We start from the raw sequence: 21,310 nt of genomic DNA, 5'->3' as shown, positions 1-21,310 counted from the left end.
AGGGGGGTGGACCTGAATGGAAGCTGTCAGCAGAGTCAAGGCTCTGCCAGATGCACTGAGTGGAGTATTATTTCCAAACGGAACTCGGCCGTTCGGGTTCCATGTGCCATGGTCGAGCGGTGGTCCTCCCCTTGAGCTGAAACTTGTCTGTTACTTGTTTCTAGTAGATGGAGAACACTCATGTCATTGGAGGTTTCATTCATTTTTGGTGGTTGGGATAAGATGGAGGCTTGGGATCGCAAACCATGCAGACCCCGCAAGGCGCCTCGGAATGACAAGTACAAAATGGAAAGCAGAGTCAAAAGGAGAGTCCGGGTTCCAAGCGTTCAAGGGATGCGAATAAAAACAAAGAAGATCAAGGTGAAATATGTACCACAGAATTACCCAACAGGACCAAACCCTGCCGAAAGCCAAATGCAACCATGCCAGAACGAATATGGGAATATTAAAGAGATGGATAAACCAAAGGTTGCAGTGGTCTGTTCCAAATGCAAGAAACCAAGCAATGTGGCCATGTCTCCATCAGTGGTGCCTGCACACACGGTGGAGTCGGAAAGAATGCCAAACATAAACAATGCAAGGGCCAACATTTTCATGTGCCTTAGCGGACGAAGCGCTTCCAGGCCATGGTGGCCGCCAGACCCGTGGCCAGCAAGGCACCACCCATGGTGACAGCCTGCAGAGCGGCGTTCATCATCTGGTGGCGGTTGCGGGTGCTGCACCGCTTGTAGAAGTCGGCCATGTCGTTGCCGCGAGGGAAGGGGGTGTCGGGCATCTCCTCCTCCAGGAACTGGCATAGCGGGCCCCAGCCATCGTTGATGTTGTATTCCAGCAGACGGTCCGCGGGCACCAGGCTGCGCACCTCGGCGACGTGGTCGTTGTAGACCTGCTTGCCCTGGCCGGGGAAATCGCCGCGGAAGAAGGTCTCGAAGAATTTGTTGAGCATGGGGTAGTACATGCCGGCAGCCCAGCTGAAGTTCGAGACAAATTTGTGCTCGGGGTCGCTCACACGCCAGTGGACGGTCTTCATGACCGAGGCGTGCCATGGGTCCACGTCCCGGGTGGTCAGGATGACCTTCGCGTTGGGATAGGCCTCAATCAGCTCCTTGGCGAAGGCGCAGGCCGGCCAGTCGCACACGGCCTGGCAGTCACCCAGCAGCTGGTCCCATTCTTTGCGGCCAAACTCGCCAATGCCCTTGTACTTGGCGTTTAGGGCATCGTGCCACATGAGGCAGTCGGGTGGGTTCTCAACACTGGCACACATCATGTGGTAGCACTTGGTGTAGCCCAGACGCTCCAAGGCCTTGCGGAGGGCTGGAAACGAGCTTGTTAGTCGGGGGGCATTGGACACAATCGCCATTCTGGAAGCCCTAGGGCCCATTGGAGGGAGATCGACTCACAGGCAGTGCCGGTACGGCCAACACCGAGGGCCAGCACCTTCATAGGCACCGTCCGGTGGCACTTGCGGCGATCAATGTTGGTGTCATCGGTGAAGATGTCTGTCATCGGCTGGGGAGCCAAGTTGTCCGAGAGCATCAGAGACATGATGGGCGTGCGAGCGAGGACTATATGCAACGATCTATACACGAACACGGAAGAAAGAGAGGACGATGTGCAAGAGAAAGTAATGCACGGGAGCCAGTGGATCTTATTAAATAAAAGAAGGGACAAGACGACGGAAACAGTCTCGAAGGGGGAGGGTTGATATGGTGATAAGGGATGGACTGAAAGAGAAAAAAGCCGCGGGACGAAATAATACAGTACATATATAGCTTTTGATCCTCAGATCGATTAGAATTGATCAATCTTTTCCCCGAGTGGGCATCTGTCAGAGGCGCCACGCCAATCAAACACGATGAACCACACTTGCACAGTCGTAGCCATCGACCCCGAGAGTGGCGATGTTTCCCCTCGCTCGGCGAGGCTTGGCCAGCCACATCCCTCCGTTTCACTCTTTTTTCTCTCACTTCATCTCTTCTTTTGGATGCGAGGTACAATTCCTTCCGAAGACGCGTATTCGGGGACGATGCCCATGCTGAGCGGTAGCGGTAACGCTGAGCTCGGAGAGGCGCAGAAGGGCCGACGTCACGGGCTGACGCAGGGATGCCAGGGAAGGGATTGTCAGGGGGGAGACAACGGTATCATTCAATCATACTGAGCGACCGGCGCCGGCAGAATAGTCGCCGCCCCATCGCGTAATACCAATACCGCGCCCCAGACTCATGCCAAGCCCGCGCCTGCGTCAGTCTTTCCGGCTCTTGCGTTGCCCTTTTCATCCCTCGGGGCGATCGACCTTGCTGTCCGGGAATTGGGGACGATCCGTGCCCCTGATAACGTTCATTGGTGGTTCATCCATAGGCAACGCGTCCTCTCCACTGGGGAATGTCCGCTGAAACGCGATTCCATCATCATGGGTCAGTATCACCCTGAAAAGAGAAAGGAGGGGAGCCATGACAAAAGCCGCGGGCTCACGGATTTCAGGTTCTCTGCGAATCCGGCAGATGGGATGGATTCCTTCTCGTGGATATGCATTTCGCTTCATGTCTCCGTCGGATGCCCGTGAACCGGGGTGGACTTGCCCGGGCGGTTCGCAAGCACCCAAATTCAGCTCCAAGCCGATCACTGCGATCAACATGGCTGAATTCAGGGCAGGGGCACGAGACTCGAGAGGATGGCGTTCCATAGGGGAAATCTGAACGAGAGGTGGCGTCCGTCGCTCCACTCCTTCGCTCCACAGATGGATTGAATTGGACGGTCGTCAAGTTGCTTTCGCGGTCGAGACCAACGCGGAGCTAGAGCTGCCAAGAACACTGCAATGTCCCCTGTCCCCTCAACCGGTCATCCGCCTGGACTCCGTACTTGGTCCACCGATAAGCGAAGAGGTGGGATGACGAGCCAGCGAGATAGAGACAGCGAGGCAGCGGAGTGTAGCATCCCAGATGCGCCAGGGTCACGAGCCGCCAAGTTCAGCACGGGTACGCAGTATGTATCTGCCGGGGAATGTCGCTGCGCCGGTGAGCTGAGGCCGGTGCCATTCGTGCCGTGACCGATCGTCCCGTCTTGCTGAAATCCGAGTCCAAACCGTAGTCCATGGACAAGGGAGCTGGTTGATTGTCGGTCGGTGCGATCAACATGACCAGGGGAGCCGTCCACTGCCGTGTGTAACATGTTTTCCTGTAAATCTGAACGTAGTGTACGAAGGTGATATGCACCTCCGGTTAGTCTTGGGTATGTCATCTTGCCCAGGAGGCCATCGTGATTGAACTCTTGAAATCGGTGGGCTCGGCATTTCTGCTGTACAGGGTACACCACAGAGCACTCGAGGAGTGTCAGAGGCACTCGAGGGCGACAAGAGTCCCAACGGCGAACAGGGCTGGTTATATGCTGGATGCCAAGACCTGCACGAGGCGTTCGCCATCGCCGGCCACGATCACCTCACACGACACCATGTCGATTTAGGAACGACCGGCTCCTTGTGGATGTTGGAATAACATTGCAAACTAATCGGAACTAACATCAGTGGACCAGTGCCCATAAACCCATGCGACCCTGCCTGGAATGCGACAGCGGCAATGATTTCGGCAGTTCCAGTTCGCTATGGGTTGTGGGCTAGGCGCAAGGCTCCAGTAATGTCGGACCCTGAATCCAGGGTTTCTCGTATATCCATTCTGGGAGAGAAAGAGAATACGAAGAGTGAGCTAGTCTTGGCATCGAATCGACTTCCAGATTGGTTGATGATTTCGACATCCGCCCCAAAGTGGTGGCATATTCTATTAACGATGGCGAACGCTGCACGTCCTCGTCTCGCCCAAATCAAAAGGAATGAAATTGGATCCGCCCAGGCAAGAGCCCAAACACCAGAAAACGCCATGCAAATGAAAATGTGTGTGCTCATGCACCCTCCGAATCCATCCCAGACCGAGTTCATTCCAGCTTATCCAGATGCTCCAGTCGCGTGAGCACAACCTGCTTACTTGTCTCTTCAATCTCGCCCGCGAGAAAGACTTCGTCCAGAATTGCGTAGACCTAGCACACCCCCGACAGAATCAGTACGGGCTTCCCATCTCCCCCGGTCCATGATTCCAACACGCACCTTGTAGAAGTTGAACACTAGGTCCAACTCACACACGTTCCCAAAGAACTGGTCCAGCACCTCGACGAAGAAATGGATGGCCTCCAGATAGGCCAGCTCGTTGTCATTGGCATCCACGCAGACGCAGAAGAACAAGCCCGCATATCGCCGGTACACAACTTTGGTACTCCGCCGAAACTCCACAAAGTTGGATTGGTATTTCTGATCTCTCGGTGCGACGAGACGATGAACCTAGGTGGTCGTTAACGGTTGGTCGATCGAGCGGACCGGGGTATCGTTGCAGCGGTACAAACCTCGCCCTTTAGCTTTACTTTCTCCTCATCCTGCCAAGCAGAGTTAGCAGGTGGCTTGCTGGAATGGTCGTGAGGGGACTCACACTGTACGGAGCATACCATTTCGCCAGGCGCGTTTTGCCCCTATACCTGCATCAGCATCGTAGACATCGCGCCCGGGCACGAGGGGCACTCACTGGCGATTCTGGACCAGAATGAATGAAAGAACCATTGTGAATACCAGTAGTCTACCTGCCCAGCATCGGTGGAATTTGCGCAGGTGGGATGATGGCGTGTTGGCTGGCAAGATTCGCCGCAGCTTCCGTTATCGTGAAGCTCCCCCTCCCGTATACTGCCGCTGTTCACCGCCCATTCTGTCAAGAAGGTCGGACTGGGGAAGCGCAGGAGCGGGGAATGCGCAGGATCTTCAACGACGGACAGAACGGTCCGGGAAATCTACGGAGTCGGCACAATTGATAGAGAATCCAATACAGTGAAGAATCCATTGCAGTGAAGAGGGGAATGCTAAGCGGGTGAGTATTTTGGAACAGTATTGCACAAGAATCTGGGGCTATGAACAAGCATAAGACATGGAACTCGTCAAAACCTCGAGCACGATCTGGGAGAGAGCAAAAGCCAGCGCTCCCAAGTCCAGTCAGATGTCCGAGGTTGTTAATTTTAGTGGTGCGACTGGTCCGCGCCATTGCGCGATGCGGTCGCGATCATGATGAAGAAGCGCTCATCCGATTCCACAGTCGCGTCAGTCGAGCCTGCAAGAGCCGGGCAGTTTAGTATCCAGTCACCGAGCCAGGATAAAAACGAGGGTTTGCGCGCCATACAGTATAGCTTTGCGGAGTTCCAGGGTCGGTGGCTGCCTCCGACTTCTCGTCCGCGTAGCTGTCCTCGTCGTCGTAATACTCGTCCTCCTCATCCTCCGACGACGGATAGTATCGCTCTGGATCTCCATTGTACACCATAAACCAGCCGATCTTCTCCCCCGGAGCTAGACGGTCGCGCAGGGCCTCCAGGGCCTCCGTCGCGTCCTTCGACAAGCCCGACCCTTGCTCGACGACATCTTCGATATTCTGACCGGGGCCCGCGCCGTCCGCTGCGGTGCCACCGTCAGGGATGGTGAGGACGCGAGCGCCCACATACGCATAGTCCTGGCTTACTGTGTTGCTCGTTTCGTCGTGCGGGTCGTATTGCTCGATGAAGCGCAGCTCCGGGAGGCGCGACATCAGATCCGGCTGAGTGCGCTGGAGCGATTCGGCGAGCAGCTCTGTCGTCAGCGGCTGTTGGATATACTCGGCGGCGGCGTCCTCGAGGTTGTGGAGGACGACGTACACGCGGATTCCCGTGAAGCCCGCGCGGGGCCACCGGAATCCGTGTAGCATGTAGACGGGCATGGTTGGATCGGAGGCGAGCTGAGGCTGACGGGGTCGCGGGACGATCGGGAAAGTCGGGTGTGGAGGGATCGAGGTGTCCCGAGTGGAAGTGTTGGGTGCACAGGAAAGAGAGCCAACACGGCACACTAGGTTTCTGGCATGGCTGGGGAGCTCGTGTTTTAAGGTGGTTCTGGATGCATCGATCCGATGGGGTTGCCGTTTTCTCAGGATGGAATGGTGCCGTTTTTTAGCTCAACGGCCCGCGCGATTACCGTTGACATGCGCAGACGGGGGAATGCGTCTAGCACGGTGTTCACTGGCCTTGGGTGTCCATAACATCCTACAGAGCTCTACTCCTGCTTGTCTCTGTCCAGCAGCCGTGATGGGTGGAAAGAGTTAATTTACGTTTAGCGCCCCCGCTAGAATCGGAAATGCGCGATCCATCCTTCCCGATCGATGGGCGAATCGACGCTCGTCCAAGTTGCAACCTCGCCCAGAGATGAGAGCGAAGAAGTGAGAACCCGTGCGGTCTGATTGCAAATTCAAGGGGATAGCGCGGGATCAATAGGAAATACCCAGGTGTGCTACAGAAGACAAAAACAGGCTAAGCAGGGGATTGCAGCAGATATGTTTGCAATGATCAGACACCCTCCGACTCCAACGTCCAGGCCCTATCCAATCTGAGAATGAACCCCTAGAAATGCAATGCCAGGTCCAACATGTGCTGCTGAGCAGCTGTGCCTTCAAGGTTTTCTCTTGAGGTCTGCGAATCTTCTGGTCAACTCATCCAGCTCGGGTATGCCATTATTGCTCTTTTTCTGTCCGCTCTCTATCCCGACGGTGGCAGGCTTCGCACTGCTTCCCTCCTCTGTCCCCGGAAGCTTGACTCGTGGATTTGGATTATCGGGTCTGGGCGCTGGCGGAGCAACACTGACAGGACTCCGCCCTGTTGCAAGACCGCGTGGAGGGGTCGCTCTGTTCAACTCGCTAGTCTCCGAGGCACGACGTGATTCAGACAAATCCGATCCAGCTAATGGATCCGCACGCTGCTTGCTGGGAGTCCGCGGGAGGTCACCTCCTTCGTTGTCGCCGCCATCACCCTTTGAATCGTCTACGAACTCGGGCGGCGCATCGCCCGGCTCGTCTTGCATATCCAGAGATTCTTCACCAGCTGGCCACGAAACTCCATATGCTTTTGCGATCTCCCGTAGATAGCTCTCAACCAGATCTTGTCCCGGTGGACGTACGCGCAACCCTTTCAAAAGTCGATCTGGCACCTTGACCGAATCGACCTTGTTGTCTTGCGCCAGTGTCATGAATTCCTTCCCGTATCGCTCGCCCAGCATGGTCCGAAGCATAGTGAGCTCACGCAGCTCGTGTGGGAAGCGGTGCCAGGCATAAAAGACGACGACAGCCGCTTCGTCCAGTGCAGTATTCATGTAGGCATTCTCCTCTGTGAGCGCATCCTCCGAGACCTCGGCAGTATTGCCAGTGGCGACTGATGCAGCCGTGCCGGCTTCCTTCCTCTGCGCCCCTCCGAGCCAGGAGAACCCGAACCGCGGCCCTGAGCTCTCCCCTGCGGGCTTTGCTGTCCCAGCTGCCGCCGCTGTTCCAGACTGTGCCTGTGTTTGTTTCTTGAGCAATTCCTTGGCGCGTAGTCGCGCGCGGGTTCCCTTCTCGCCGAACGCGAGTTGATCCAACACGTTGGCTCGTGCCAGCAGCAGTTCGCAGTATAGCTCCACCATCTCCATCACCTCCACAGCAATGTCGGTCGCAATGACATTCTCGACTCGAATGCGCGCTGACGGCTCGCGACCTTCGCTAAGTAGCTGGGAAAGTTCGCGGCGTTGAACGACGGAGGAGGCGGTGTCTTTCTTCTGGAGGAGGCGTAGACGAGGGATCAATAGGCGCAGGGTAGATACTAATCGAGTCTTGGATTCCATGAAGTTAGCTTTGGGTTATTCCATGCCCATGTGTTCTGGGACTCCTTTGAAAAAGAGCATTGTGATCGCAACGGATTGGGAGGACCGTGATGACGGTGCGGGGTAAACTCTAGGCAGCGAGGTTTGCAGTAATCATACAGAGACACGCAGGGCATGCGATGCAAACCAATGGCTTTCAAGCTCAGTGTAACTCACAGTTTGCGCCGAGGGAGGCATATTGGCGGTGTTGGTGGTGGAATGGGAGGGATGTTGAAGAGGCGGGGGAACACCAATGCGGCGGCCATGATTAGTTCGGGCCGGCGTCTCCAACTCCCGCCCCTTCGATAATCCCACGTCGGCAACATGACGGGTTTCACGATGAGCGCTACTCGTCATAGGGACCTACTAGAATGCAGATACGTCTATATAGCTATATCCTTAAATAGATCCTCTTAAAACCTAATAAGATTATCTTCTATCTATAAAAAGACCCATCTTATACAGAAAACAGTATATTTATATAGATATAGACTGAGAAGATCGCGCTATTAGTATATCTTAGTATAATCGAGAGATAGAGAACAGTGGAAAAAGAGAGAGACCTATAGAGGAACCCAGTATACTATATATATAGCAGGGCAGTTATAAGCACTGTATATATCTTAGTGTATTGCTTAGATTTTAAGGACCTCCGTACCCACACCCTCCTTAAAGCGCGAAGCAGTAACGAACTTAGGAAGCTACTCACAGATCCTAAGTCTACGACTAGGTCAGTCAAATTTATACTAAGAACGAAGCTCCTTAGCCAATTCAGGAGTATACGGGACACACGCTAGTGATCTAGCGGAGAGCGAGCCTACAGGCCTAGAATAATACAGCAGAGAACAGGAATATAGAGGACTACAGACGAGAAGATCGGGTGTGGTGTATATATATATCTCTTTATGTGTGTACGCTGCAGACATAGCGGGAAACCCCCGCCCGATAGTTTCTGCCGGCAAATCGGGCTACCGTCTAACAGATTGTAGCAGCTTGGGGTTACTTGAGACAAGCTTGGTGCTTGGGGAGGTGTAGATGATGTATTCAGTCTAAGCTAAGAACTATTGATCTACCCGTGGTCACCTGACTGTGACAACCTGCCCCAGCGCAAAAGCGTCGCCGTCCTCGGCGCGTAAAAGAATATCAAAGAAAACTAAACCTACACCAAGTCATGACCTGGCTTCTCTGTCTGCGAACTGTCCGGCGTGGCTTTCTTCTCGGGCTCGTCAGGCTTGTGCTTGTCGGATGCTTCATCAAGCTTGTCGTTTTCCTTCAGAGACGGGAAGATGGCGTAGAGAACCTCGCTGGCCCGTAAACCCACGGCGGCGCTGTGGTCCTCGGCGAGCTTGGCGGCCTGGTCCTTGAGCAGCTGTTGGAGCTCGTCGCGGCGGGATTCTAGCTTGCGAATCCTTGCCTCTAGGGACAGGTAGAATTTTGCCCTATCGGAATGCAGGTGCTCCTTGTATGTGTTAAGCTTGGTGGCGACACACTGTGCATCCTCACTCGTTCGCATGAAAGTATCAAAAGTGGGTAACATCTCGCGCAGCACCGCGATTTGCTGATTTGGTTGGGGCTGGCTTGGTTGGGGCTGTGATTCCTCGCTGGCGGGTACGGCGGGCGGCTCGCTAGCTGGCTGGGTAGGAGCTTTCTCGCTTGCTTTGACGTCCTCTGACAGTCGCTTGCGCACTGCATCTTGTTGCTGGTTAATGCTGAGCAGGTTTGGCGCCTGACAGTTCGTGTAGGCCAGCTCAGCCATAGCCGCATATGGCAGGTCGATCTTCCCTTCCTTGAAAAGTATGCGCAGAGCGAGGGAGGCGTCTTTGTGTGCCGAGCACTTGACCTGGTAGCCGTCGATTCGCCAAAAAGGGCCAAGCTTGTAACCCTTCTGCTCCAGGATCATAGCAATATGATGGTGTTGGACAGCCATCTTGTCGTGCGAGCAACGGCCGCTTTTCTCGGTCACCAACTCCTGGTCCTGAAAATCCCCATCGTGGTGATCAATTTGGCGATAAGTCTGTCGCCCACGGTCGCAGCGGGATCCCGGTTCGCCGATGTTACGCTCGTTGTAGAGGTAGTTGCCAAAAACGACAGGTCCCACGCGGTAGCCCTTCTCTTCACGAAGCAAATCATCAGACTTATTGTCGACAAGCCAGGGAGCATGCTCCGCAGCTTGACCACCGATCAAAGCGTAATAGCCCCGGTATATCGGTGCGCAAGGCAAGCCGTGGGCCCAGATGACTGGGGCTGGTCCCTTCGGCACCCGGGCGGCGCGGATCTCGCCATTCTTGTCAAAATCAGCTGGCCAGCGCTTGCCACGCTCATCGCCGGTGTAAAGCTTTGTGACATAGTAAACGAGCTCGTCGGACAGAGCGACAGACGAGGGGGGGTCAACTCCCTCCTCAAAGTTGTCATAAAGAGCAGGAGTCGACCCGCTCGGTCGTTTCTGCTCGCCCTTGAAGGCGCGGTTGCATTTGTCGACAAGCTTCTGAAAGTCAGGGAGGAAGTCGTCAATATCGCGCTCTGGGCAGAGCAAATCAGAGGTGGCGTCAGCCTTCCTGTCAGTCTTGTCGGCTTTCTTGGTAGCCTTCCTTGGGCTCGGTGCCGGGCTTTGCGACTCGACCTTTCTCTTGCGCGTCCTAGCCATACCGGGCAAAGAGCAAGTGAGAGGTAAGTGAGAGATAAAAAAAAATCACAGAGGGTCTGGAGTAGGTAGAAGATATAAAGAAACTGGGTAAAATTGGAAAGTGAGTCTCACTTCGAGAGTAATGAAGCGTGAAAGGTGGATAGAGGAAGAGATGGAGAGATGGATGAAGAAGTCGAGGGGGCCTGAGGTGAGTTAGGTAAAGCGATGTGATATAGGTGAAGATGAAAATGGCTGAAAAGTTGAAGATGAAAATGTATGAAGAAGTCGAAGGGCCTGAGGTGAGAGGTAGGAGGAGAAATGGAAGAGGGAAAGCTCGAAAGGAGTGTCTGGGGTAAGCGCGAGGCAGCCAGTCTCTGTCTAACGGTCCTCGAACTCCTGAATAGCCTCAGCGGCCCCGATCATATCCTCAGCTCGCACCCACTGGTCCTCCCGCGTGGTTTGTCCTCTCCAGCAGACAAGATATTTGGTAATGAATCGCCGGGTCCCGTCGCGGCGCGGTCGGCCTGGGGCTGGCGTCACCCTCTTGTCGAGGATCCTTTCAACCTCGTAAACCTCCTCGCCGGGGAACCTCTCGTCATCCGTTGGCTGGTGGTCGTTGTACGTCTGCCGGGCCTAAGGGTCATCACCATTTGGTGCTGGCTTGAGGTGGGCTACGCTGATGACAGGGTAAATGTTCCAAGCTGGCGGCAGCTCGAGTTCGTACGCAAGACGTCCCACTCTCCGTTTAACATGCTAACCGGCCGACATAGCGCTATGCCAGCTTGGGAGGTAACCCCCTGGTTCAGTGGAATATTATACCCGGTGCCAAGCCGGATATAGACCATTTGGCCAACCTCGAAATGAATCGGTCTGTGCCGAGCATCAAAATAATACATCATTCTCGTAGCTGTCCATACGAGGGAGTGTTCAGCGTCCGCACAGGCCGCGATATCAGGCTTATTAGCTTGGCGGAACAAGTCCCACGGCTGGCGAAGCTCTAAACCATAAATGAGCTTATGGGGCGATTAACCCATGCTGGCGCTCACAGCAGAATTCTGCGCCGCTTGAAGCGCTGGGATATGGTCAGGCCAGTCCACGCCGAAGTTCGTCGCGACAGCGTAACGGAGCGCAATCTCGACTGTCTGGTTAGACCTCTCAGACTGACCGTCGGCTTGTGGGTGGTATGCTGTAGTAAAGAAAAGCTCAGTCCTTAGTATGCTGAAAAGGGATATCCAGAACTCGCTCAGGAATCTTGAATCCTGATCGCTGATAATCGAGCTTGGGATACCCCAATTATGTGATAGCCAGTAATCAAGTGCAGCTTTGGCCCACTGCGGCGTGTCCCAGTTGATATAGCCCGGGATTATCCTGATCAGCTTTATGAACTTGTCGGTTATGATAAGCGCTGCGTCGAACCCAGCTATAGAAGTTAGCAGACCAGAGACGAAGTCTAGAGTTACTGTGTGGAACGGAAGTAGGGGAGAAAAAATCGGTTGTAAGGATCCGTAGGGCTGGTGCCTGGATATAATGCTCCAAGCACATTGGACAATGGTGGATATATTGCTTTAGCAGCTTGGCGCCCTTGTAAAAGGTGATACCACGGAGCTTGGCCTATGCTCGGTCGAAGCCTTGATACTGCTGGTCGTCATGCACAAGCTTGAAAAAATCTTCCGAGAGCGAGCGTGGGACGCAGATACTGTCTTCTCCGAGGGAGTTAGTGAAGTAAAGGAACCCATCAGCTCCCAGCGAGTATAGCAGCTTGGTCCGGACTGGATCAGGTCGGCATCCTAGCCGAGCCTGCTCGCTCTGCAGCCTAGATTCATCTCGTAAGTAGGATATTAGCTTAGACCATCGCCTGTCTGTCTGATATCCGGCTTGGATGCGCCGCTTCAGGTCGTCATTGACCTAGGTCATCGACATGCGTTAAGCAGTATGCGGAAACATTGTCCACCGAAATAGAATCCAGTCCATCCTCCTCCGCTGGCTAGGAAGGTTCGGCGGACGGTAGACGCGACAGAGCATCGGCCACTCGGTTTGTTGCGCCTAGCCTATAGAGTAACTTCAAACGAAACTGCTGAATGAACTGGGAAGCCCGGACTAGCCGAATATTCTGCTTGTCAAGCGACGCGGAGTATATCATGGTAGCCTTCGCGATATCCACCGAGCTGCTGTGATCTGTGTATATGATAGCTGGTTTATCGAAGGGCGTCGCCTCGATGAGGTGTTTGAGCTTCCTGATGATCTATACCAAACAGGAGACTTCTAGCTCGGTCGCGTGACATATTTTCTCCGCACCGGTCAGGAGGCGGCTCAGGAACATTATAGGTTGGATCTGATTAGCGGGAGGCGGCTTGGAAACATCCTTTTGCAGAAAATCCCCCTTGAGATAGTAGACTATTGCGCCGTAGCCCGTCTCCTTAGAGCCGTCTAGGTTAACGTAAAGCTGGCGGCGACGATCATGATGGACAAGCCACCTTGGGTCGGCGAATTCGGCTTGGAGTGTCTGGAACGCATTTAACTTAGCTTGGGAAGGCTCGGACAGCGTGGCACGTACGCTCCACGATCGGCGGGGAGCACCCTTGATTGGAGACCCGCGAAGTAAGGCAGTCTTACGTAGCTGAAGTGGCTCCAGCTTTTTGTGCGTAATTTTTGATGTAATAACGCAGATCGCCGGTTATGCCGAGATATGTCTCAAGCTGATGGCAAGTTCGGGGGAACTGTAGCAAGCGGATAGCTTTGAGCTGCTTATCCTTTGTGGACATACCAAAAGCGTCGATATTCCTTCCGAGGCAGATTAAGGATGGAAAGCCGACGCGAGCCTTAGATGGGTCTAGCTTGATATTGAACTTTTGCAGAGTAGCAAAAAGCAAGTGAAGCCGCTCGATGTGCTGTTCCAGAGAATCGGCGACTGCAAGGACATCATCGATATACGCACGGCACCACTCGCGAAACTCACGCAAGATATTATCCATCTGGCGCTGGACGTAAGCCACAGAGTTGGCGTTACCCATTGTCACCACAAGCAAAATTTCCTAACCTCGATGGGAAATAATAGCTTGGTTGTGAACGTCATCCGGGTGAACTCTCCACTGGTAGAACATCTTTGCAGCGTCCACAAACGGTAATAAACTTCTTGCCCTGGGCCATTTGAAGAATATCCCCTTGGGTAGGCAGGGGGTATAGGTCAGGGACCTGCTTCCGGTTACTATCACGCTTGTCGATGACAGGACGGCCTTTCTTGATTCGGTTCCCTTAAGCATCGATGATATACTTCCAGACGACAAAGACGGGGCTACAGCTTTTTACATGCTGCGTGGCATACGCCATTTTGCCTTGCTCATATAACTCATCAAATGTGGAATCGATTACCGCTTCAGCCTGAGGAGCTTGTCGGTAAACTTGGGTCCTCGTAGGCGTAGCGGCCTCGGCTATAGGAAGTCTCATCCACTGGTCTTGTGGAATATCGACGAAGCTGGGATTCGACCAAATATCGTATTGGAGGACGACGTCGGCTAGTTTCCTGGCGACATCAGGGGTACCGTATACAACAACGCCATTTGGCAAGGTCGTCTGTAACTCAGCGGGGGGAGGTTCCGGCGGGGTGTCCTCAACATCCTGAGTGGGCTTCGCTTGTTCGATCTGAGAGCCGGCTGTGGTCCGTGCGCTAGCAGAAACCTGGCTTGTGACTTGAAGCGCGACAGCGGGAGCGCAGCTGTAGGTAGCCGGCGTATCGTGTCCGTTACCTGGTGGCAATTCCGGGGTCTCTGGTTCACCAAGTTCCGTGGTCATGCAAAAGGAGTATGGAAACTTCTTGTAGCACAGAGCTGTAGCGTCCGCGGACACGCGATAAGCTGTCGTGTAGTCGGCTTCTAGGAGATGCCTAAGCTTGTCCTTCTTCTTCACCAGCTGCACTTTATCTGTGGGGTTTATAACTATGATATGATCCACGCCGGCGTCGATAAGTATAGCGGGTATATCAAACCTATCGCGGGTTGACTTAAAGATAAAATCACGATCACACGGGAGCTGCCTACGGACCTTGACGGGAACGTCGATGGACTGGAAAGGTGGGACCTTGATGCGCTCAGATGCGTAGACAGGACGCTGGTGCTGAAAACCTGGCTTGGTGTGGATAGCCATAGGGAAAATGACATTGTGACAAGCCTCGATGATAGCCTGGGCACGCGGGAAATCGAGTATGAAACCCTCCGGTCCGAGGACATCGTTGCCAATAAGCAGCTTGGCCTTGAGATTCTGTACAATATGGGCCTCAATCGTCAGCTTAGCGGTCGCCCTTTGTCCCTTGGAACGATCGTTATCCAGTAGGTTCCCATTTGTCTGGCGGCCGGCGAAGTACATATCTAGCTGGATATATTCTTGGGACAAATGGTGGGAGCCGATGCCGCTCACTGGAATAGGATTCGCTAGGCGGATCCGTTCAGCTGGGAGCTGGTTTACTAGCTTAGAATCGATCAAGGTTATTACGCATCCGGAGTCTAAACAGCAGGTTATGATATTTGACGTAGAAGCCAGACCGACAGCGGCGGTGGCATATCGCCAAGTCCGGAAGGCGTAACTAGGGGGATGATTCCGAACACGATTTGACGAGATGACTGGGACATCTAAAGCCGCAAAGTTAGCAACGGCCTACCCTGGTTCCAGGGTCGCCGAGCTTAGTATGCATGCGTGGCGGCTGTGCCCTGCTGATTAAAGTTATGCGGGCGGTCAGTGAGTAGTAGCTGATTCGGCCGGGGGCCTTGCTGCGCTTGGCTTTGTGTCTGCCCTTGGCTAGCCAGAAAGGCTGGTCTCCGAGCTTGGTATTGCTGCTGGCTATACTGGGTGAATGGGGAAGGTCCATTAGATGGGTGCCGATATTTAAGCGGTGGTAAGCCAGGAAAATTCTGGCGGTAAGCTTGAGATTGGTATTGATACTGATTTCTATTCTGGTTCTGCGGGAAACGATTGAACTGTGGATAAGATTGCTGATTGAAACGACGCTGATTAAAAAACTGCTGATTAAAAGATTGAGACTGGTACGGCGGCGTACGCTGGAAGCGAGATTGACTAGCTTGGGACTGGTAACTATTATAGTACTGTCGGGCGTCAGAACGTTGATCATGCTGGGCACGGTTTGTAGCCTAGGGCTGGACTTTATCCGACTGATGGCGACGTGTAACTTGGTCCTTCCAGTCCCGATAGTGTGTATCCAACGATTCTATGAACTTGGTCAGAGAGGTCTCTTCGGTTGGCTCCGGGATGTCTCTGCGTAGGGAGGGTTTAATATTATCGCGAATTCGAAGCATTTGGTCATACGTCGAGACGGAACTGGTGGCCTTGAGTAAGCGGATCATGTTCTGGGCATACTCACGGGGGGTCTGTCCTTTACGAACGTTGGACACTGGTAAGCTGTCTTGTCAAGCTGAATAAGCGCTTCGGTTCTGTTAGCCTTAAATCGCTTCTTGAGCATATGGAACCAGCCGTCGTTAAGCGGGGTAATATTCATTAAACGCTTTTCTTCAGCTGTCAGTTCCTGGGAGTACCAGCGGAGTGCATCGCCACGAAGACAGGAGTGGATATTTGCGCGAACAACTTCTTCCGACTTCAGGAGCTTAAGATCGGCCATACGGTCGATAAAGACAAAAACGTCGGTATAATAGTTCGTATAGTCGACGAGCTTGATGCCATCTTCGCTGTCCATTCCTGGGTCAAAGTAACCGACATCGGATGCCTTCCAGTGCGTATCATTCGTCGTAAGCTGTCCTGGTTCACCTTAGGGGCCAGTAGGACCCTAGGGGCCACGCAGGTCGGCTAGTTCTCCAGCTTGGACCATAGTCTGTATAGCTTCTCGGACCTGGGTGGCGACCGGCTATGCCAGCTGGGCATTCTCATCTGTCTGCTGCGTAGACATGGTGTCGGCTTCCTTCGACGAGATAGCTGTCGCTGGAAGAGGTCGAAGAAATGGGAGGAGGTCAGGGGAAGGTAAGTGTTCAGGGGAGTAGGTCTCCTCAGCTAGCGGGGGGAGCGGTGCAAAAATGGGTTGGCCGATACAGCGAGTGGAAACGTCAGCGTGGGACGTGTGAGTGGGAGGGGCTAGCGTGGCTAGGCCAGCTGGAGATCTGGTGGGTGTTCAGGGTAAGGAGAGCGATGGGGTAGTAGTATCCTCCTGCGCTACCGTCTGTTCTGCTGTCCGCGAAGGTGCAGCAGCCGTCTGTCTCTGACGCGGTCGACCTAAGGGTCTAGCTGGAGGGTCCACAGCGGATACTGGCTGTAACCCTAGGCGTGTGGCTAGACCGAGAAAGGTACAAACGGCCTGATGGAGAACTGATCGGTCGATCGGCCAGTCTGGAGGGTAAGGATCAGCGTGGCTTGGAAGGAGAGGGAGTTCGTGCGACGAGAGTAAATGTTCGACGTGATGCAGCGTGTCAACGTCAAAGTCAGTTGACTAAGGCTGAGCGTCCGTGCGAAAATTCCTAAACTGGACGGCGAGCTCGATAGCAGCTTGGAGTCGCTTGTCTATTAACTTGACGTAGCTGACAGGAGGAGAGGCTGAGGGATTTGGCTGTGAAGTTGTGGCTTGGGAAAAGCAGGGTAAAACCCGGGTTATGTGACGCCTATGCGATCCTGACGCAACTTGTCGCCGCTTACGGAGACCCCGTGAGGATTGCAACGCGCACCGCGTTAAGAAAACTTCCTGTAGAGAAAAAATCAAATAAAACAACCCAGGGAAGAGCCCTCTGGAAAGAAACTAAGACATGCTACCAGGATGTAGCAGCTTGGGGTTACTTGAGACAAGCTTGGGGAGGTGTAGATGATGTATTCAGTCTAAGCTAAGAACTACTGATCTACCCGTGGTCACCTGACTGTGACACAGATCCGAGAATGAATGGATAATAATAATAATAATAATAATAATAGTATAGGACCTCTTTGACACAATACTCGCCAAGCTCAAAGTTGCTTGATGCTCTGAATCAACGCCTCTCGAACATCAGGAGATCGATCAGGCCCCACTGTGGCATGCTGGTCATCTTGCAAATCAGCTGCGATAATCATGCCTGCCTGACTATCCCTGGCTGGATTGGTTGAGTCCTCAAAAGTGTTCTCTGTCAGATCATCCGGCAGTTCAGAGCCACTGACACAACGAGCAAGGGTCTTGAGAGTCGACTTGTGCAAGTAAGCGCCCTCCGACGGCCAGAATCTCTTTGCCTCGACCTTCTCGGTAACATCGGCGAGTTGCAGCTTTTTTGCCTGCAGGTACGAGATGATGAACCGGAAGTATAAGTATCGGCGACGCGGACGATTATCGTTGAGGAACTGTAAGACCCGTCCATCTAAGTCCTGTTCAGTAATTAGCGACATCCCTATATGATTACTCTATGAAGGTGGTTTACCTCCACCCTGGTGTAAATTCCGTTGCCGTGATTATACACCATGTCCTTGCCCTTGGACTCATCTAGGACCACACATCGCCATGTTGTCGGGGCAGTCATCTTTCCAGGGATCGGGACCACGGCAATGACCCCTTTGTCGAGAAGGACTTCAACAGTGCTATAGAGAGAGAGCGCTAGAGAGGATGAGAGCTCGTTAGCAAAGTCGGTAATTCAAATGGTAGGAATATACTTACCGTTTCGAGGATCTGAGAGAACCACCTCTCCGACTCCGAATAGATGGGCCACCTCGTCCGCAGTAAAACTCTTTGGCACAAGATGAGCCGCTTTGACATTCGACTTGGGTATCATGAGACCGAGGACCTGGCACCATGACGTATTGTGTTCGCAGTGCTCTTTAATGCCGTAGTATTGGTTGACTTCTTTCCTAAACCGGCTTTGATCAAACGGCTTAGCGCGTTGCTTAGCAGAGGCATTCATCACGCGCGGAATGATGGTATCTCTGTACGCCCTCTCCAGAAGCCCATCGTCGGATGGCCGGCGGAGCCTTTGCCGCTTCGATTCCACTGCATCTTCAAGGTCTTCCACTAGTAAAATTCGTTGTCGCTTGAGAATCGAGAGTGTCGAGACTGTGGATCTCATTCTATTGATGAGAGGGGCGAGTTCAGATTGTAAAACTGGGTCCTTCACGCGTCCAGCCACTGCAGCTTCGGTAAGACCGTTTTTGACGCATTCGATGTAGGCAGTCTCATCCTCCAGGGCTGCAATCTTAGCATCCAGGAAGTCTGAAGCCATAGACGCAGCCGACGATATGGATACTTCCGACAGTCTAGAGGCTGCGCTCACGGAGCGCTGCTGCTGCTCTTTCATAGCTTGCCGGCGCTCTGGTGTGACCAGCGACGAAATCCTCTCGGGAACCAGGAAGGGAGGGACCAGAAACGAGACTGGGGTGCCAGGCATGATTGCAATGATGGAGTAGTTGATGAAAAGAAGGCAGACGAATCTCAGACTTAATGTGGGTGATTTTTGAATAGAGGATATTATTTAAAGGGAGGGCAAGAAGTCATGGGTGCGGCCTTCCATACTGTAGATCTGTACTAAGCCTATTTCGGCGAAACATAAACCCCACGCTTTTACTAGAACGAGATATCTGCTCCACTCCTCCGTAACACCTACGCCATCAATACCATGCCAGTCTGCAGGATGAACCGTGGCTGAAGAAGCAGATGCCCAACGGATTTGGCCCTGTTTTCTCCATCGTCCTGCACAGCGAGGACTATGCTCGAGTACTACAAAGCAAGCTTAGCTTTTTCCAGCACGCGACGAGTTTTGGTGGAGTTGAGTCTCTGATTGAGTGGCGTGCTCTCTCGGACTCCCGGGTGGATCGAAAGTTGCTGAGAGTCAGCGTCGGACTGGAGAACTGGGAGGATCTGAAGGAGGATCTGCTTCAGGCATTTAAATCTGTCGCTGGCGCTCAATGATCAAGATATACTCGATTCGACACAGAAAATGCCATACGGACATGAGGCAATGCAGAAAAGCACGAGGGCTCCCAGGGTTACGAAGCAAGGGTTGATTCTGCATATATATAGGAATCCGTATCGTTCATAATCTTCCAAAGCAGTCAAATCCTTGAATAAAAGTTACCCGAAATTGCTTTCAGCCACACAGAGCCTCTATTTTATAGTATCATTTTACCCGGCCTAGATCCAAAGCCAGTCCCGGCCTAGTTGGCCAATATTGAAGATCCACTGCGAACGAGCCTTCTCCGGCGAAATATTTTGACGCCAGTATTCCTGCAAGATCTTCGCGGCGTTGACTGCGTTCAAGCAGTTGGTGATAGCCCAGAATCGTTCCAGGCATCCAACAACGAAGTCTCTTTGAGCTTGCCAGTCACACTCCAGGCCAGCAATGAATACTGGCCATAGTATGCACTTGAACATGTCAGTGTCACCTTTCAAAGAATCAACAAGGCCCAGGAGCTCCAATACCAGCTCCTCCTGGGCCGTCACCTCCTCAGTCAAAGCATCGAGAATTCGCCTGCCATATAAGAGGGTCCCAAGTTGGTATGACTCTGACAATTTGCTCAGACTGACTACCTCTTCCGGCGAAGATTGACGAGATTGTTGTAGATTCGAGACCCAGGCGTGGGAATCGAAATTCCGGACGAGCTCAAGTAAACGCGCTGTCTCCTCTGAATGAGATCTGATCACATCGGGATCCAATGGCTTTGCTTCGTGTATGCTATCTCGATGCATAGACAGACGCTGAATGGCAGTCAATATATAGTCAGGACATCCGAGAAAGGACTGTTCGACGGTCTCCCGGGGCTGCAGCTCGGGTTGGTAGAAAGAAGAAAACTGCGACAAGAGCCGAGGGCGCAGGAACGTGGCCCCGAGCGTTTCGATCCTGGAGTTGGAGTCTGTCAGCCCAGCATAATAAAAAAAAATGTGTTGGTCGACTCACAGACGGATCTGTTTCGTGATAAAACCTCGAATTTCTTGTACCGTCTCGCCGGGGCCTCGATTTACGCCAGCCGGAGACACGGACTGTGGGTAAGTCGAAGCAATCAAGTTTTTGGCCCCTTCCAGGTGGAGATTCCAGCCATCACTGCCGGATTCCAGGAGATCTAGAAAGATCAAAAGAAAAATGCTAGCCACTGTGGTGTCCTGCTTCAATCTCCTTGCATCACGCAGTGAATGTGACAATGCCTCCATGGCTTGATGCTTGAAAGAGAGTGCACTTCGATTGGCATTAATGAGTGGAAGTAATGTAGGTGTTTCCTCTGGCTGGTAGAACGATTGGCCATTGTTGGCATGATGGCGAGCCGCAAGAGCAAGAAGGGCTTTCAAGAGGGCTTGGTCCTTCAGACCAAGCGAGATCAACCTTCGAAAAGGATTGCGATCGCTGTCATATACAATAAAAAGCTTGCATATGCGTTTATTATCTGATAGATTGTTAATACCAAGCATGACGAGGCAGCGCTCGGCATACTCACAATAATCGATGTAGTATCGGGACGCTCTATCCAGATTTCGACAAGATGGGTCCTGCAAAGCGAAGGGCAGACTCAGAGAGAGACCTATATTCGAATCAGAGTAAGCTAAAGTATAGACAATCCATTTCGGGGGTATGACCAAAGCGCCAGGATCAGACGAAGATGGGGAGTGTGGGCTCCTGGTATAGAATGCCTTACCATGACTCTCTGGCCGTTCGAGGCATCTTGGAGCTGTCTTCTTGGTCAAAGCACGCCTTGATTCCCCAGGCAATCCACCACTCTCTTTTCCAGTGCCGGAAGACGCAGCTGAAGTTGCATACGATCGCCCTTGCATTTTCCCGCGGACGGCGACGCCCTTGACCCATCGGATCGGGCGTTTGTCGAGGCATTCCAGGCCAGCCTTCTCACACTTGGTGCACGGCACACCCGACTGGTCGCATTGGATGCGCCGAGTGCGACAGGTGTAGCACGGGCTGGACTGGGCATGAATCATTGCCAGGGATGTTTGGATTCTCCAGTGGCGACACTCCCGTCGGGTGGAAATGGGGTTTGCTGACTGAGCGGTGGAAAGCGCGTACGTGCGCTGGATT

The 21,310-nt window shown here is 53.2% G+C and overlaps 11 protein-coding genes across 11 annotated transcripts; all 11 read right to left on the bottom strand.

Moving 5' to 3' along the window:
- Positions 1 to 601: 601 nt before the first annotated feature.
- Positions 602 to 1,545, bottom strand: N7459_007360 (sulfotransferase family protein; the record flags this gene model as incomplete). Its single annotated transcript, XM_056946528.1, has 2 exons — positions 602 to 1,314; positions 1,401 to 1,545. 2 exons carry the CDS (start codon positions 1,543 to 1,545, stop codon positions 602 to 604), a joined length of 858 nt encoding a protein of 285 aa, XP_056798527.1.
- A 727-nt stretch (positions 1,546 to 2,272) lies between these two features.
- N7459_007359 (uncharacterized protein) lies at positions 2,273 to 3,168 on the bottom strand (the record flags this gene model as incomplete). The annotated part of the gene is made up of 2 exons (XM_056946527.1): positions 2,273 to 2,692; positions 2,860 to 3,168. 2 exons carry the CDS (start codon positions 3,166 to 3,168, stop codon positions 2,273 to 2,275), a joined length of 729 nt encoding a protein of 242 aa, XP_056798526.1.
- Positions 3,169 to 3,924: 756 nt separating this feature from the next.
- N7459_007358 (AP-2 complex subunit sigma) lies at positions 3,925 to 4,597 on the bottom strand (the record flags this gene model as incomplete). The annotated part of the gene is made up of 5 exons (XM_056946526.1): positions 3,925 to 4,026; positions 4,094 to 4,324; positions 4,387 to 4,416; positions 4,470 to 4,509; positions 4,563 to 4,597. 5 exons carry the CDS (start codon positions 4,595 to 4,597, stop codon positions 3,925 to 3,927), a joined length of 438 nt encoding a protein of 145 aa, XP_056798525.1.
- A 556-nt stretch (positions 4,598 to 5,153) lies between these two features.
- Positions 5,154 to 5,771, bottom strand: N7459_007357 (uncharacterized protein; the record flags this gene model as incomplete). Its single annotated transcript, XM_056946525.1, has 1 exon — positions 5,154 to 5,771. One exon carries the CDS (start codon positions 5,769 to 5,771, stop codon positions 5,154 to 5,156), a length of 618 nt encoding a protein of 205 aa, XP_056798524.1.
- A 722-nt stretch (positions 5,772 to 6,493) lies between these two features.
- Positions 6,494 to 7,693, bottom strand: N7459_007356 (IST1 family protein; the record flags this gene model as incomplete). The annotated part of the gene is made up of 1 exon (XM_056946524.1): positions 6,494 to 7,693. The coding sequence occupies one exon, from the start codon at positions 7,691 to 7,693 to the stop codon at positions 6,494 to 6,496; it is 1,200 nt and encodes a 399-aa protein (XP_056798523.1).
- A 1,177-nt stretch (positions 7,694 to 8,870) lies between these two features.
- On the bottom strand, positions 8,871 to 10,355 carry N7459_007355 (uncharacterized protein; the record flags this gene model as incomplete). Its single annotated transcript, XM_056946523.1, has 1 exon — positions 8,871 to 10,355. The coding sequence occupies one exon, from the start codon at positions 10,353 to 10,355 to the stop codon at positions 8,871 to 8,873; it is 1,485 nt and encodes a 494-aa protein (XP_056798522.1).
- A 357-nt stretch (positions 10,356 to 10,712) lies between these two features.
- N7459_007354 (chromo domain-containing protein) lies at positions 10,713 to 11,179 on the bottom strand (the record flags this gene model as incomplete). Its single annotated transcript, XM_056946522.1, has 2 exons — positions 10,713 to 10,967; positions 11,093 to 11,179. The coding sequence occupies 2 exons, from the start codon at positions 11,177 to 11,179 to the stop codon at positions 10,713 to 10,715; spliced, it is 342 nt and encodes a 113-aa protein (XP_056798521.1).
- Positions 11,180 to 13,586: 2,407 nt separating this feature from the next.
- On the bottom strand, positions 13,587 to 15,192 carry N7459_007353 (uncharacterized protein; the record flags this gene model as incomplete). The annotated part of the gene is made up of 2 exons (XM_056946521.1): positions 13,587 to 14,783; positions 14,986 to 15,192. The coding sequence occupies 2 exons, from the start codon at positions 15,190 to 15,192 to the stop codon at positions 13,587 to 13,589; spliced, it is 1,404 nt and encodes a 467-aa protein (XP_056798520.1).
- Positions 15,193 to 15,472: 280 nt separating this feature from the next.
- N7459_007352 (uncharacterized protein) lies at positions 15,473 to 16,164 on the bottom strand (the record flags this gene model as incomplete). Its single annotated transcript, XM_056946520.1, has 3 exons — positions 15,473 to 15,659; positions 15,725 to 16,094; positions 16,134 to 16,164. 3 exons carry the CDS (start codon positions 16,162 to 16,164, stop codon positions 15,473 to 15,475), a joined length of 588 nt encoding a protein of 195 aa, XP_056798519.1.
- A 1,118-nt stretch (positions 16,165 to 17,282) lies between these two features.
- Positions 17,283 to 18,682, bottom strand: N7459_007351 (HNH endonuclease signature motif containing protein; the record flags this gene model as incomplete). Its single annotated transcript, XM_056946519.1, has 3 exons — positions 17,283 to 17,672; positions 17,726 to 17,898; positions 17,959 to 18,682. The coding sequence occupies 3 exons, from the start codon at positions 18,680 to 18,682 to the stop codon at positions 17,283 to 17,285; spliced, it is 1,287 nt and encodes a 428-aa protein (XP_056798518.1).
- A 743-nt stretch (positions 18,683 to 19,425) lies between these two features.
- N7459_007350 (Zn(II)2Cys6 transcription factor) lies at positions 19,426 to 21,213 on the bottom strand (the record flags this gene model as incomplete). Its single annotated transcript, XM_056946518.1, has 4 exons — positions 19,426 to 20,131; positions 20,189 to 20,669; positions 20,721 to 20,804; positions 20,919 to 21,213. The coding sequence occupies 4 exons, from the start codon at positions 21,211 to 21,213 to the stop codon at positions 19,426 to 19,428; spliced, it is 1,566 nt and encodes a 521-aa protein (XP_056798517.1).
- Positions 21,214 to 21,310: the final 97 nt, after the last annotated feature.

This window comes from Penicillium hispanicum, assembly GCF_028827665.1.
Source record: "Penicillium hispanicum strain IBT 35686 chromosome Unknown utg000006l_segment0_segment0, whole genome shotgun sequence".
NCBI lineage: Eukaryota > Fungi > Ascomycota > Eurotiomycetes > Eurotiales > Aspergillaceae > Penicillium > Penicillium hispanicum.
The sequence above is the reverse complement of the archived record's forward strand: the minus strand, read 5'-3'. Positions and strand labels throughout refer to the sequence as shown.